Below are 15,588 nucleotides of genomic sequence, written 5' to 3'. Positions count from 1 at the left end.
CAGAGATTATATTGAGCTGTAGTTCACGCGGGTTTATTGGGGTTATTTATATGCGGATCTGGCGCGTGCCTGAATCACACCTGCACGCGCCAGTATAGATCAAAGGATGTCTTCGCGCATTTGGCACCTTTTGGCTCATCAAACGTTCTCCATGAACACTTCTCAGAAACAGAAATAATCTTATCACACGAAATTCCAAATGTATTTGAGGATAATTTCATTTTCTCTCCTGACTGAAGTCCATGCTTTTATACGTTACCATATCTGTTTACACACTATGTATTCCTATAAAGAGACGTCAGTGGTTCGACGTTTTTCTCGTGGGAAAAGAGGAAATTACGCTGAATTTTACAGCTTTACAACCTGTTAGAAGCGATACATCCGCGGAGAGCAGAGACCCTTCCCACGCTCACACGCGCACTCGCCGACGATTGGAATGCAAATGAGTTACAAACCGAAAAGACTTGCTCACTTTAATCTGACGTCACTAGATACTCGGACAGGAAGAACCGTTTTTACGCACGACAACAACAAAAACATATTATTTACAGTAAAATAATGACTTTGGGTTTGGGTTTGGCTTCATATTCTCAATTAAATCTCTATTGAAAAACTCAATATGGATTTCAAAACCAGGACGTTGTGCCATTACGCACGGGAACGGCACGTTTTTACGCACGCCTTCCACTCCTAATATGAAGCTAAAGCTGGCAGAACTTGCATTAATAAAAGGCTAATTATGCATGAATGTATTTAATCCCCCTGAATGTTTGTTAGAGTTTCCGAGGTGAAGATCAAAGCTCGTCCCGTCGTGTGAAACGTCCCCGCGTGACGTCTTTCATCGTCACGTGTCCACACTTAACGCTTCCGACGCTCGCGACACGCGCCAGCAGCCGATCAATGAACACACTCGACGTCGTTAATTGATTTCTTTTCCCTTTTCGTTTATTTGAAAATGACAAATAAAATAAATTAAGGTGCAAAAATACGTTTACAGCGAACATGAGTCGGCCCGTCGAGGCCGTTAGCAGCACGTGGTCATATTATATATTTACAATATCTACAAATGTTTGACATGAAGCAGGAGGCCACAATACAGACATAATACATTGCACTGAAAATACCCATCCTTGCAGACAGTCAAATGAACAACACATGCTCTCTTCATGTGTGAATGTGAATCAGAATGTTCGAGTCATTAAGAGTCCAGGTTCTGAGGTCAGGGCCAGGGCCTCCACAGGGACTGGCCGACCGCCTGCTCCTGGATCGGGCTCTGTTTGCTCGCTCTACTCGCCGCTCCGTGGGTCTGCTGGGGGGTCGGGGTGGTCTGAACACAGCCGGTCGCCGTGGGCAGCAGGGCAGGCGTGCGCAGTCTGTGTCCGGACCTGTGGATCAGCAGCTGGAGGATGGACCTGGAGGACTTCCTGAGAAGCAGAGAGCTGGAGGAGGAGGAGGAGGAGGAGGAGGGACAGGCTCCGGGTGTTCTTCGAGCCCCTGCAGGGTCTGGACGTGAAACGCGGGCGGCGAGAGACGCATCCAGCGCGGCTCCGAGCTGCAGGCCTTTCCCCTCCGGTCCCAGGAACCGGGCCGCCGTCTGCAGGCAGGAGGAGAAGCCGTCTTGGAAGGAGTGTTTCTGGCCTCCACCTCCTCCATCTCTCGTCTTGTTCCCTTCAGCGGTGCTCTGCCAGTCGTGCAGGAAGAGGACTGTGTGCTCCAGGATCTCAGCCTTCTCCACTCTGCGCTGAGTCGCGTCCTGAGACGGAAACAAAGAGTTAATAATAAACCGTTCCAAGGATGCTCCTGGAGGCTTCTAGTGTCCGGTGTTCAACAATCAGACCACCTGAGTGTGTGGTCTTTACCTGTCTCTGTAGCAGGAGGCTCTTCAGGCTCTCCAGGCTGCGGTTCATTCTCTCCCTCCGGCGTCTCTCCACCTGAGGTTTCAGACTCTGAGAAACAGAAACGGGACATCATAGAATTAACGCGTGAAATGAGACCGAGAGGTGAATCTACAAGAGAATCAGCAACGTTTTCACGAGAGCATGAATGACACTAGTGTACCTTTCTGTCGGCCTTCGCGTCCTCTGAATCCTGAAGCAGTTTCATGGTGTTAGTCCAGGTTCTGGTGGCTGGCAGCAGCTGAGTCGGTGTTCCAGGCGGAGCTGAATGTCCCACAGAGGCGTCGGACAGAGGTTTTAAAGCGTAGGTGGGCGTGGACGTTAGGCTCCACCCACAGCATCTGGTCACATTTGGTTTTATTTTACTCCATGATGAGCTACTAAACTACAAAGTCCTGTTTACTTCGTTGTGACTCGTTTTCTCCTAAAAAATCAGCTGCAGTTTAACAGTTAAAGTTTAACAATTAGAGGTGGACACATGAGTGGAAACAAGGACGGTTAGTATTATTAAAACATTATTTCATTAAAATGATATTCCACATACAAACTAATATATTCGTTATTTATTTTCAACTTCCTTTAATCATCTATTTAACACATTTTGACGAAGGTGAAGGAGACTGGACTCTTCGGGCACGTGCAGCTGCTCTCCCCAGAAGTGTTAGCTGCACGCGCCTGTGTGAGGTGTTACCAGCTCGCGTGACACATTTTCCATATGTGAGGGGGGGGAAGTAACGAGCATCCGCCAAAAACAGCGTGACGCTCAGACAGACGGCCGCGGGGTGACTTCTGACGCCATTGTTATGGACACCAAAACGTCACGTGACCTCGGGAGACAGTCAGGAGACATCGGGGACGTTTTAAATATAAGCGCTGACTCACTGATGATTGAGCTTTTCATACTTTCTGCAACGAGGGAAGCTGTTTCGGAGTGCGTTAAATCCAGTCGTTTATGCGCATGCTCTGTAAACTGTTGTCTCTTTGGTTGTGAATTAAAAACTCAACGAAGTCAGAAACTTCAGTTCAAAGTACAAACACACGTTTCTTCACGTACAACAATCTGCAAAGTCTGCAGAAGAGCATCTCCTCGTGCGTAAAACGACCTTTTACGCACGGCTCTTCTTTTACGCATGTAACAACCAAACGGAGGCGATGCCGAGAAGCAACGCGTGGGAACCTGAAAGTCACTTCTTCCCCAAACACTCTTTGTAATGATGTATCGATTCTGACACGTAATAAAGTGCTAACGCGGCTCCGTGCCCAACGTTCCCATGAGAACGAGTTGGAGGAGCGTCTCCCACATGTGCCAGAGACGCTGATGGTTCGTTGCTCTCATCGGCAAACACAACAGAACCAAGTCGGTGTGTCTTTTTCTGTCGGATCATCGCTCTTCTACCATCAATGTTCAAGTACAGTAGTCTCATGATGCTGTAGTTCTAATGGACAAGGCGACGCGCGTAAAACCCATCCTTTTGTGCGTAAAGACCACCCTTTTACGCGTAAAGTCCACCCTTTTACGCGTGGCGTCTCCATTTAACGTGATTACTTAAAGTACTAAAACACCACGAGAGTATATATTTTTTGTTCTCTTCTCACACCAACACGTTCTCACTCCCAACTGCCAGCGGTTGGTCACACACACTCTTCACATCTGCGCGTGGGAACCCGCGAGCCACCTCTCCTCCAAGCACACTTTGTGAGCGACGTATCGGTTTTAACAGGTAATAAAGCGCGGGACGCCTCGCGCTCCACGTTGCCATGGTGAGAAGGAGCTGAGGGACATTCTCCCACACACTGAACTCACGCAGGTATCCAACATTTGTCAGCCTGAAAAAGCAATGTTTGGATTCGTGTATTGTTGCTGTGGTTTGGAGAACACGTGGCCATTTGGCCCCGATTGGCTTCACCATCATCATCATCATCATCACTGTCGAAGCTAGTTGGTGTCCAACCTCGGGGTCAGGGACATCTCGGGGTCACCAGATACATATTACAGGTCACAAGGTGAAGAATTGGAGAGGATGGAAGAAAAAACTGCGTTTTGCTACTAAAATGTGTTATTTTACTTTTCTGGAAGTTATTTTACTGGCCGGAAATTTTAATAATTTAAATTAAATATTATAAACTTAGAAGGGAACATAGTTTGTTTATTAACAAAGTGTCAAAGGAACCCCCAAGCTTATTTTTAACCCAAATGACTGATTTAATCTTAAAAATGTGACCTCAAATACTTATTTCACAATGTATGATGTCAATCTATATATATTTGGATATAAAGCTCATATTAAAATTTGGATAATGACTATTTCACAAAGATATCCGAGCGATATATAACTTATACTGTAAATTATACGTGATAATGTAATGAAGGGGGCAGGACAAGCTTTGCTTCCTCTTTGTCCCTCCTCGAACTTTAAATATTTTATTTGTTATTGTCTTTTATCATATTTGTATGATGTATTTCATTTCATGTAAATATTGTACTTTATATTTGAGGACCATAAAGATCAAATCAGATCTTTAAAGTAACTATATCTGTTAAAAAGGTGTAATGGAGTAAAAAACAAAAAGTACTATCTCTCACTCTGAAACGTAGTGACGTATACGAGACTCTACTTCTACAACAGAGCACACCGTGGACTTAAAGTGAAGTCCTGTAATCGAGTAAATGTATTGAGTTACTTAGTAACGTGCTTCGTTGATATCAGAGGCCTCTGGTGGATTATTGTCGTGGAGTTTTAGAGATTATCATCCTGCAGTTAATGGAATTACTCTCTTCGTGTTTTTCCTCCACATCAGTCCTCTTTGTTATACAGACGCTCAAATTCACTTTGAGACGGACACGTGTCTGTATAAGCCCCCCCCCCCCCCCCCCAACATCGGCACGCGACCCCTTCACACCTCATCCAAACGCGCCAGCTGAAAAAACGCTTAACAACTCAATTCGTAACAAACCACAATAACAACCGACTGTATGTTTAATACGTTAACTCTGACTCATTATTTGACTCTTTTGTTCTTTATTGGCCATATTGTTGACACGTGACTACATTTAGAAAGACGTAATGACGCAGAAAAACATAAATAAAAAAAACAATATGTCGGTTAAGTCCAATGCTGAGACGACCACGGAGCCACAAACCGATCATATATGTTGTATCTTCACTGAAAGTCGTGATTTATTAAACGCGCCCCATTTACCACAACTCTCCTAATAGAGAGGCACTCTACGTTTTATCGAGTCAGTGCGACAAATAACGAGCCCACTGACGAATACGTGACAACGACATCACACACACACACACACACACACACACACACACACACACACACACACACACACACTTATGTACGACGTACTAATACTAACAGATAATAAAAGTGCAAATGGCCTCTTCGCTCTCGTTTCCCACGAGAACGGGACAGAGACGCGTCTCCCACGCTGCCTGGTGTCACTGGAAGTGGCTGCACTTCATAGGAACTACAGTTGGTGGCCGATAGAATACAAAATAAATGAATAAAAGTCACAATGTTTGACTGGAAGAGCCATTAGAACATTATTATTCGAGGGTCGAGGTCGACTGCAGTTTGGATTTTTCAGAATAAAATAACAGTTAACATGAATGGGCTTCCACAGGACATTTATAATCACATATTTCAATTGTCTTATCATATAAAATGTGTTTAATGTCTGTTTCAAACAATCCAAATATCACTTTTCAGGGGAAAAAAAAGAGAAATCAATCAATAATCAGACAGATCGTCTGTGAGCGTGGAACTCACTGAACTTCAAATGGGCCGCGGGAAGGTGTGAAGACACGTTTTGTTTCCTGTCATCTTTACACCGGACACGCGCGCGCCAGAAAACAAACGGCCTCGCGAGCAGCTGGAGGCGACTGAATACTAATGAGGAGGATTTTAATTCAGCCTCATCCATGAAGACAAGTCACTCTGACTGCAGCTACATTCATCTGGATCAGATGTTATTATATTATATATGTTATACCATTATTATAAGAACAAAATAAACTATGAAAAGAAGAATTGTTTAATCAGACTTCTTTTAAAACTAGAAATTATATGAAAACACTCTTGTTAGTTTGATTTAATTTGTTTATTTATAACATATTTCATAGCTTCTGCTGCTCCAGAGTATATTATCTCTTTTTTCTATGTATTGGTTTAATCCTTAAAAGGCATTCAAAGTGAGTGACCTATCTCTGATGCCTTTGAAGTGATAACTGCTACTGAAGTCTTTCACCCGGTGGTCAGACTTCACACCCGGAGGATGTCGCCCTGCGGGACGCCTCACACCTCTCACCCCGACTGAAGAAGAGCTGCAGCAGCTTCCACCGGGAGGACAGAATGACGATCTGACACAATGCTTTTACATTTTAAGATCTTTATTTTATTATAAAAAAAGAATACTTCTCACCATAGGGAGACATACGGAATAAATTAAGTGTGCAAAATAGACAAAATATATATTCAAAAGAGAATTACGAGTTACGTTGTTCATTAATGCCAGCGGACATCGTGACTGTGAGGGGCCTCCAAACCACCTGAGGGCCCCACACCTGGACATGTGATGGAGATCGACCAATCATCATGAATCACGAGAGTGGAGGAGGTCACGAAGGAGGACAGACGCCCTTCAGATCCACGATACTCACCTCCCAACTAGCTCTCCAGGCCGGACAGCTGATCCGGCTCACTTGAGTCCCCCCTTCTCCCAGACTGGGAGAGACCCTGTGCCCTCACCAGAGCCGATGGCACAGGACTAAACAAGAGTAGTGAGTCAACCCTGTCACACATACAAATTACATTTTTGACATTATTTTAACCGACATCGGATCAGAATCCGGGACTTCGGGTCGTCGTTTGAAAGTCTACGATGCAGATTTTCACTCAGGATGAGTGAAAACAGTCATCAAATGTTCAGTTCCAGAGGTCACGACCTGCGGATCAGGGCCAGGGCCTCCACAGAGTCTGGCAGGCCGGCTCGCCACTCTGGGTCGGACTCTGCTTGCTCGCTCCTCTGATCTCCAGCTGACTTTGTCTCTGAGCCTGCTGGAGGATTCTGGGAAACCGCTGCTGGACTGGACCGCCGAAGGGCCTCGTGTGCAGTCTGAGCTCCGACTTGGACTTTTGCCTCAGCAGCCGGAGAATGGACTTTGCGTCTGGCAGAGAGCCAGAGGAGGAGGAGGAGGTGGATGAAGATGTGGAGGAGGAGGAGGGGCGGGCTTCGGGTCTCCTTTGAGCACCTGAAGGATCCGAGTCCGGACGGGAAGAGCGAGCGGCGAGGGATGCGTCCAGTGCCGATCCCAGCAACAGGCCTCTCCCCTCCGGTCCCAGGAACCGGGCGGCTGTCTGCAGGCAGGAGGAGAAGCCTTCCTGGAAGGAGTGTTTCTGGCCTCCACCTCCTCCTCCACGTCCATCTCCTCCTCCACCGGCAGCAGATCTCCTCTGGTCTCCTTTGGCGGTTTCCTGCAGGAAGACGACTGTGTTCTCGAGTATCTCAGCCTTCTCCACTCTGTGCCGAGAACCAACCTGCATGAAAACATCACTGAGGGTTAACGGAGTCTCTATGCAATCATTTCATCTGGTTTATTCACCTAAAATATCTACGTTTAACTGTCTGAAAATGTTCCTGGATTTCTTTGATATTTTGGCAATCAACATAATTAAAGAGTAACTAATTGAGAAGACACATTGCAGGTTTCACAGCCATAAATCTAATAATGAATACACTTTTAACAGAAAGTGTGTTTGTGTTTACCGGTGGTTTCGGCCCCTGAAGCAAAATGCTCCTCAGACGCTCCAGACTGCGGTTCATCCGCTCCCGTCGGCGTTTCTCCACCTGAGATTTGATGAACTAGAAGGAGAGAAAGAAGACGTAGTGACCCAGATGTACAGCACAGCTGACTCAGTTTAATCAAACACATGCATCTATTCATCTGCATGAACTTTTAGATGTATTTACCTTTCTGTCGCTCGTGGCGTTCTCCGTCTCCTGTAACAGTTTCATCGTGGTATCTGTCCGTATCCGTGGTGACGAGACCGGGTCCAAGAGGCTCCTTCACAGTCTGGACTGATCAGGTAATGATGCTGTTGTACAAGGCTGCTCCTTTTACCTCCTCCCAGCCAGCAGACCCTCAGACTCCTCCTCCTCCTCCTCCTCCTCCTCCCCCAGCACGCCTCCCCTCAGCTCCCCATCCGACCGGTTTTATTCACACCACTTTAAAATACATTTAAATGATTTGAGGTCAAGAACCACAAGTCAGTTTGTGCTTAATGTACAAAAGTATGAAATTAGATATTATTTATTACATGCAAAGCTGTGTGTGAAGGACCATACGGGATTTGAGATGTTTACCCTTAAAAAAGTAACATTAAATATATAGTGTAAAAAAAATCTGGTTTGTTTGGAACAAATAGATTTTTTTTATGACATGATCTAAAAGTAGAATTTTATAAGCATTTTGCTTCTGTCTGCTCCTTCTAATGTATTCGATTCCTGGATGAATCTGATTTATGTTTGTATTTCTTTTTCTTTTACAGTATGTTGAATGCTTGAGATAAATAAATAAATATAAATATATAAATATAAATCAGCGAGCCAAAATTACCCTGATTTATATGGAAAATGTGAGCATTTCTTTTTTTTGCATTCTTTACAAAACCAATAAACATTAATAATCATAATCATTTAAATTATCCATAAATATTTTCTGCAACACAAAGGTTTTTTTTAGCTTTATTTTTATTGTTATTGTTAATTATTTCATTAATTATTTTATTCCAATATTTGCAGAGTTCTTGTGATATCAGCTGGCTAATATGTTGAGTTGTTGGACGATGACGTAGCTTGGATGACGTAAAGTATTGTACAAAGTCTGATTTATTGATTAATCTGCGACATTTTTTCTCCACGATGACACACATGTCTGGTGCAGAATTACGCGCGTCCACGTGGGGCGGGTGCACGCCGACACATTGTCACCCTGGACGCCTTTGCATCTGTGAGTCTGAAGGTGTCAACTCTTCTTCTTTGATGCATGACGCCTCACACGTCCCCGCAGAGCACGCGTGCCATTTGGGGCGGGGGTCTCGTGCTGGTGCGCACGTTCACCGCCACAGTTGTTCGACATGTGCTCGCGGAAACCCTTTGATGTTGCCAGGCGACCGTGGGAAAGGCTCGCAGACGGCGGCGACACGCGCGTGCCAGCTTTTATGCACTTTGTTCTTCTTGTTTCTGACCCTCAGGGGTCATCAGGGGTCATCAGGTCCCTTTGGAGATGTAGATGAAGGAACAGCCTTGATTGCATTAAAGCTGAATCTTGTAGTATTTAATGCCACGTGATGACATCTCATCTAAATGAAAGAGAACGTTTTAATAAAAGTATTAATTAAAAAAATTAAAGCTCCACTGCATTAGATTTTTTTTTAACAGTTTGAATCACAAATACCTGCCATGCAGACGTGAGAAATATGTTTTAATGTACTTAAGTTTCCAGGAAGCTGTACATTATTTTCCATTTAAAACTGTACTTTCTACTCATATTTTCAAAATAGGTTGGTTACTTTAGTTTTAATGAAATTTGAGCAGAATTGATTACTTTTTTATTGATATAAAGCTGGATTCATTCAGCCTTGCAAAACAAAAACAAAAAAAAACAGCCAGTAGAATTTCTACAGCCAGCAGAAACTAAGTATATTTCAGAGTCTGTACTTTTATTTGAGTAAAGAAGTAGAATCACTACTTCTACTTTTACCAGAGTATTTCTGAAGACAAGTATGCATACTTCTACTTCAGTATAGAATGTACCGTTAACTCCTCCGTTTCCATGTGATGTGTGTTCGACGTTTACCAAGACTTTGTTCATACTGAATATGTTCTTATTGTATTCGTTTAGTGTGTAGTCAGAGCGGACGAACACTTGAAGACTTCTTGTTCACCATCACACACACGAGGAGCGATCGCCATCTGGTTGTGAATACAGAGTCTTTATTGTAAAAGAGGTAGAGAGAATACAGGTGTTTCACTGTACAGAAAAAAAGACAGCACTGTTGATATACTCATTCAAACCACTGATATGGACTCACACACACACACGCTCACACACACTCCTTAACCATTTTACAGACGCACACACACGCCCAGTAAACAAAACAAAACAAAAAAACCCAAAACAGAGAAAACAAACACTCAATATCTTTGGATTTTTCTCTATCGTCCTCTCACTCATCTAAATGCATTCTCTCGTTCTGAGCAGTTAAAATGAAAATAGTTGTAGCATTAATAATAAAACAGCAATAATATTAATAATAAAGATATAGTGTGCTAAAAACAATGATAATGCTGTGCCTCCCCGTCCCAATCACAAACACACACACACCTCAGTAACATGTCAAAAGTAGTGGAAAACAAACCCAACAGCCCTGATAATAAAACCACACCTGCATGCATGCGCACACACACACACACACACACACACACAAACAGACGCACGCACACACACTTTCACTCAGCCATACAAACATCATAATGACCCACGCTGAGCGTTAAGAATAATAATTAAAAAAAACAACGTACACGTTTTTAAAATAATCAAACCGAACAAACGACGTACAAAAAAAACAACTGCAGCCAAGTGGGAAGTGTGATATCATTCTTTCTGTCTTTTCCCGTCTTCAATCTTTTTCCGTCGCTGTCGTTCTGTGCCAGTGGGCGGGGCCAGTCAGTCAGAGTTGTCCGATTGGTCGCTGTGGGGCGAGGCCCCGGACCGGGGCGAGTTCCGGCCCTGCCAGTTCCCGTTAGCCTGCCGAAGCGAAAAAATAATTAAAAAGAAACTCAGTTAAAACAGATTCTCATTTTTCTCCGTGAAGTTGACAGGAAGTGATGTAACGGGGCCCCAGTGAGTTCCATGTGGAGTGAGCATCTGCACCAGACTCCATTTAAAAAAACAGCCTTTTTATATGTGAGATTGATGGTCATCAACCAGCTTTAAAGTGACACGTTTCTTTTTAAATAAGAGCCGTGTGGTGGATGTGATTCACGTCGCTGTGAAGACGAGAGGTTCATGTGGATTTAGAAAAAGGGATAATAAAATAAATGGAAAAAATGAAATGTCTAACATGTTGTTTAACAATGAACTAAAACTTCTTATTTTTATCAACAGTCAAGAAAACAGAATGTTGACAAACTATTTTACACATAGCAAAGAAATGTAGCCAAGCTTTTCACTCACAAGGTGTTTTAAAGTAAAGCTGATATCTCAATAAAATACAAAATTGATATTCATTAAAATGATATGGCTGAAGTTACTCTATATTTTTCTTTTCATGCGACACAGAAGAACAAATTGTTCTGAGATCAGTTTGTGGTGTGTTTTGGCGTTTGTACCTGGACTCCCATTGCGTAAGCAGGCTGCTCGCCGTTCACAGGTGGAGCCCCGAGGAACAGGTCGGCTGAGAAGGAGCCGGATCCTACAGAGAAAAAAAACAAACAAAAAAGACCATTCGTTTATATCATGGGATTTTATAACGTGTATTTCCTTTAAATGGTCTCACTTCCATCACTTTAACGTAAAAAAACACAGTATCTGTCTGACAGAGGCGGCTGAAACCTCAGCTTCATTTTCTTCAGTGACATCACAAGATTTTTAACCTGAAGCGTGCGGAGCAGAGCGCTGAGCTCAGCTCGTAGCCGCAGGGCGAGTTATCGACAACACAAAGCAAAACTAGCATCGCTGTAATGACAGTTTGAATTCCTCAATGCTTGATGACGGCAATTACTTTTTAATTTCCTCCGCCTCGGGTTACAGATAGTGTTCGGCGTAATGATCGGCTGAACGCCGCAGCGCTACTTGTCCTTCCGTACCTGTGGAGTTGGGCGTGTGCGGGGAGTCGTCGCCCGGCCGGCTTCCCAACGCCGTCTTCATGGCGTAAAGGTTGGCCTCCTCCTGGAACTTGCCGATGTTTTTCTTGTAGCGGATTCTTTTGTTGCCGAACCAGTTGGAGACCTGGCAGGAAAGAAGAACTATTTGAAGTGCTCCACCCGGAAAACATTCAAACACACAGTAACTGCTTCATCGCTTTGTTGCTGATGAATTATAAATGCAGCGTCTTTAAATCGAGCCATTATTATTATATTATTATTATTATTATTAAGCCGTCTGGATCCCATCTCCGGTCGTACTGTGCATCTATTTAACATCGTGGAATGGTTTAAATCGTGACATCAAACTAAGCCGTAGCATCTTACAATAAAAAATAAAACAAATGGTACAAGAAAACAATACTTAAACAACAATATAGAGGACAATTGCTTCTGATTATTGATCAAATTATAGAATTGTACTGTTAATATATCAAAGCATACATATTTGTTTTTTTATGACATGATGTAAAGTAGGATTTTATAAGCGTTTTGCTTCGGTCTGCTCCTTCTCGTTGTATTCTGGATGAATCTGTATTTCCTAAAAGCCCCGCTGGGTATTTTACCTGAGAGACGGTGATTCCACACGATTTGGCGAGTTCCTCTTTGGCTTCTTCGCTGGGGTACGGGTTGGACAGGTGGGAGTAGAAATACTCGTTCAGGCCCTCCGTGGCCTGTTTGCTGAAGTTGCGTCTTTTGCGCCTGATGAGACACAAACAAGGTGATAAGAAATGATTATTACATTTTCACACGTTTACTATTAACGACCTAAGATGTGGTCAAGGGTCTAATCAGAATGAGAAGTACTGCAGTCAAGAACATAAATAAATAAATATAATAAAAATAATATATGTGCAATATACATTGTCCCTTTTTTTTAAAATAAATAAACTTCAAACGAGGAACATTTTCAGAGCGACTGTGCACACACACACACACACACACACACACACACCTGGCGTCGAGGAAGCGGGACCTCAGGATCATCACCGCCTCACAGGTGCTCTGCTTCAGCTGCGTCTGGATGGTGCTGAACTTGCGGTGGATGATGCCCACCATGCGCTCGATCTCACGCGGCGTCACAGGACGCGTACGCGACTGCTCCCTCAGCAGGTTCATCACGTGGGTGGTGAACTCGGTGCACGCCTGGGTGAGGGGGCGTTAGATATTAGATGACGGACGGTGAAGAACATGAATGTGCAAAACAATGGTAGGTTTATTAGTAATTCACATCTCAAAGCCCAATTTTTAAAAATTGTGTAGAGAAGAAAACGAAACAAGTAAAACATTCAGACAGTTGGCATGTAGCATGTGTAAGCGTAGTTACTGAAGGTTTTAGCATAACAGGTATGACCCGTCGGAAGCGTGAATAATCCTTATACAGCTTTACTGCAGAAGGCTTCACGTCTGGCGTGTGCGGATCTGAATGACAGCAGATAATCGGCTGGAATGTGTGCTACAAGATCATGTTCAAAAGCCTCTTCTAGCTGGTGTGTTTCTATCAGCAACATCAGGAAAGAAAAAGGTTAAAGAGAAAGTTATGTGACTGAACTGTGGAGCCTAACATGCCATTGGATTACGCTTCTGGCGAACAGATTTTTTTAGTACGGGCAAGCGTGTACGGGCGCCGTCGGCGCTCGTCTGCTGTTGCGACACGGTACCTGCTCATACTTCTCCAGCTCTGTGTGGTAGATACTGCGAATCTGGCTCAACTTGCTTTTGTAGTCGGAGTGCTCGAGCGAGCTGTCGGGCGACATCCCTCCCGAGCTGGTGGCCGCGGACACGGCGGCGGCGGCCCCGCCACCCTTCTCGGGCCCCGCCACGCCCTCCGCTAGCAGCATGTTGTCCAGTCGCACCAGCTGAGGGTCCTGGGGCTCGTCCTCCTGGGCGTTCCTCATAGACAGGCCTGTCGAGAGGACACACGACGGTTGGCTATCGGGGTGAAACTTCAACAGAGGACGATATGACTTGAATTCGTCACATTACGAGGCTCTAAACGTTCTCAGGCCTAAACACATTCCAGAGTTACTTGTTCACTGTGAAGCCTCCAGAACCCTCAGGTGATCTGGGACCAGTTTACTCAGGGTCCAGGATCAGAACCAATTTTCCTGAGGTGTTCAGAAACTATCAGCTATCTTATTTTAATTTTGAATCCTCAGCTATTTCATCAGCTTGTTTTATTGTTTTTTTTAAATCACACTTTCATGTAATTTATGACATTTTAATTGTTAATCTTCGCCGTTAATATATTTCTCTGCCTCTGTAAAGCACGTTGAACTGTCTTGTGTATGAATGGTGCGATACAAATAAAATTGCCTTGCAACATATTAGGAATTCTGAGTTTCCCTTTGCAAGTAACATATTGAGCCACTGAATTCCTTGTGTGTGTGTGTGTGTGTGTGTGTGTGTGAGTGTGTGTGTGTGTGTAATTAGCTTCTGATGACACACTGTCAACAGACTGCAATCAAGCCCCCTGCACATAAAAAAAACCCAGAATACACGATGGCTGACAACATTTAAACTCGTGAACAACGTTACCGGTTTTCTCCTTGATCTCGCACAGGACGCTGAATAACGCAGGTTTCATCCGGTGACAGTTAAGGGCATGTTTCCTGCAGATAAACAAGAAATACATTACATGTTTGTAAAGAGCTTGCCTTTGTAGCTAACGTTAGCATAACATGCTAACCGTGAGGTAGATATGCTAACTGACCAAAACAAAAACACATTGAAAAGACAACTGAACAGCAACGTTACCTTTTTTTTTTTTACCGCGGCTAATATGTGAGCTAACGTTAGCTTCTGCCGAGCTAAATGCTAAAGGAGGTTAATTGCCCACTGTAACGTAACGTTACACGACAGCCAGTACGTTCGGTAGCATTTATTTTATTAATTTGTTTACCGGATAATTTGGGGTCGTAACATGAGCAGCAAACTGCAGTTTTAACGTTTAACGTTAAAGCGCTAAGCTAACGTTAGCATCATAGCCGTAGCTAGGCTAGCGGGGCTAACAATGGCTAACGTCGGTCTGACGCCGCCGCTCAGCTTAAAGACGTTTGTGTTTGTTAATAACAGCGAAGAAGCAGATTAGCATCGGCTAACACGGCGTCTTGACATAACGAAACAAGTTTGTTTTCCACATGCTAATTAGTTAGCTGCTGGCTAAATAATCCAAACAAAAGACTGAAGTTCGGGGGAAACTTTGTTAGCGCGAGTCGGTCGACAACGCGGAAACGACACAAAAAAAACATTTAAAAAATAATCAAAAGTTCATCACTAACTTTGCCTGCGCCTCGTCCAAACTTTGGTCGGTGATGGTCATGATCTGCTGCAGTATGTCGCCAATGTCTCTGCGGGACTCTCCGTGTCCGTTCTCGGTGCCCTCGAGGCCCGAGTCGCCTCCTCCGTCGGACCGGTGCTGCGACGCCTGGTGAACCGAGTTGAGCGCGTGCATCCCGGGGTGGCCGCTCATGCCGATTCCCCGGCCGTTGGAGGGCCCGCCGCCCGTCAGAGGCTGCTGCTGCTGCAACATCTTTCAGCGACGCACAGTGGCGACGACTGGTGCTCACAGACGCACCGCGGCAGCGGGGCTGATCCGGGATCAGCAGCAGTAGGGCATCGCACGCAGAGCAGGGGGTCCCCTAGCGCCCGGCAGGACAAGGTACAAGCCGTGTGTGTGTCAACAGCAGTAGTACAGCAGGGTGATCGACAGGGCTGCACAAATGCAACCACAACAACAAAACATCTGCACAA

The 15,588-nt window shown here is 44.4% G+C and overlaps 2 protein-coding genes across 2 annotated transcripts; both read right to left on the bottom strand.

The window, feature by feature from the left end:
• Window positions 1–337: 337 nt before the first annotated feature.
• On the bottom strand, window positions 338–7,984 carry LOC311024871 (uncharacterized protein). The gene is made up of 6 exons (XM_084027446.1): window positions 7,879–7,984; window positions 7,675–7,770; window positions 6,880–7,445; window positions 2,059–2,275; window positions 1,860–1,946; window positions 338–1,753 (listed from the first exon to the last, which is right to left on the bottom strand). The coding sequence occupies exons 1-6, from the start codon at window positions 7,921–7,923 to the stop codon at window positions 1,220–1,222; spliced, it is 1,545 nt and encodes a 514-aa protein (XP_083883572.1). The 5' UTR covers window positions 7,924–7,984; the 3' UTR covers window positions 338–1,219.
• A 1,899-nt stretch (window positions 7,985–9,883) lies between these two features.
• Window positions 9,884–15,454, bottom strand: pbx2 (pre-B-cell leukemia homeobox 2). The gene is made up of 8 exons (XM_084027815.1): window positions 15,117–15,454; window positions 14,374–14,447; window positions 13,497–13,741; window positions 12,791–12,981; window positions 12,402–12,537; window positions 11,779–11,920; window positions 11,302–11,384; window positions 9,884–10,717 (listed from the first exon to the last, which is right to left on the bottom strand). The coding sequence occupies exons 1-8, from the start codon at window positions 15,365–15,367 to the stop codon at window positions 10,637–10,639; spliced, it is 1,203 nt and encodes a 400-aa protein (XP_083883941.1). The 5' UTR covers window positions 15,368–15,454; the 3' UTR covers window positions 9,884–10,636.
• Window positions 15,455–15,588: the final 134 nt, after the last annotated feature.

The sequence above is a fragment of the Eutrigla gurnardus genome (assembly GCF_963514095.1).
Source record: "Eutrigla gurnardus genome assembly, chromosome: 14".
NCBI lineage: Eukaryota > Metazoa > Chordata > Actinopteri > Perciformes > Triglidae > Eutrigla > Eutrigla gurnardus.
Note: the sequence above shows the minus strand (reverse complement) of the source record. Positions and strands in the feature narration are given on the sequence as shown.

Bases quoted from the DNA above. Each gene is read 5' to 3' on its own strand.
- LOC311024871 (XM_084027446.1), bottom strand. From the start codon at position 7,923: ATGAAACTGTTACAGGAGACGGAGAACGCCACGAGCGACAGAAAG. The intron at 7,771-7,878 runs GTAAATACATCT...CTCTCCTTCTAG, and splicing joins ACGCCACGAGCGACAGAAAG to TTCATCAAATCTCAGGTGGA. The intron at 2,276-6,879 runs GTGGAGGCCCTG...TTTGTAGTTTAG, and splicing joins GAGCCGGCCTGCCAGACTCT to TAGCTCATCATGGAGTAAAA.
- pbx2 (XM_084027815.1), bottom strand. From the start codon at position 15,367: ATGTTGCAGCAGCAGCAGCCTCTGACGGGCGGCGGGCCCTCCAACGGC. The intron at 11,385-11,778 runs GTACGGAAGGAC...TTTTCTCTGTAG, and splicing joins GCACACGCCCAACTCCACAG to GATCCGGCTCCTTCTCAGCC. The intron at 10,718-11,301 runs GTACAAACGCCA...TCGCTTCGGCAG, and splicing joins CTTACGCAATGGGAGTCCAG to GCTAACGGGAACTGGCAGGG.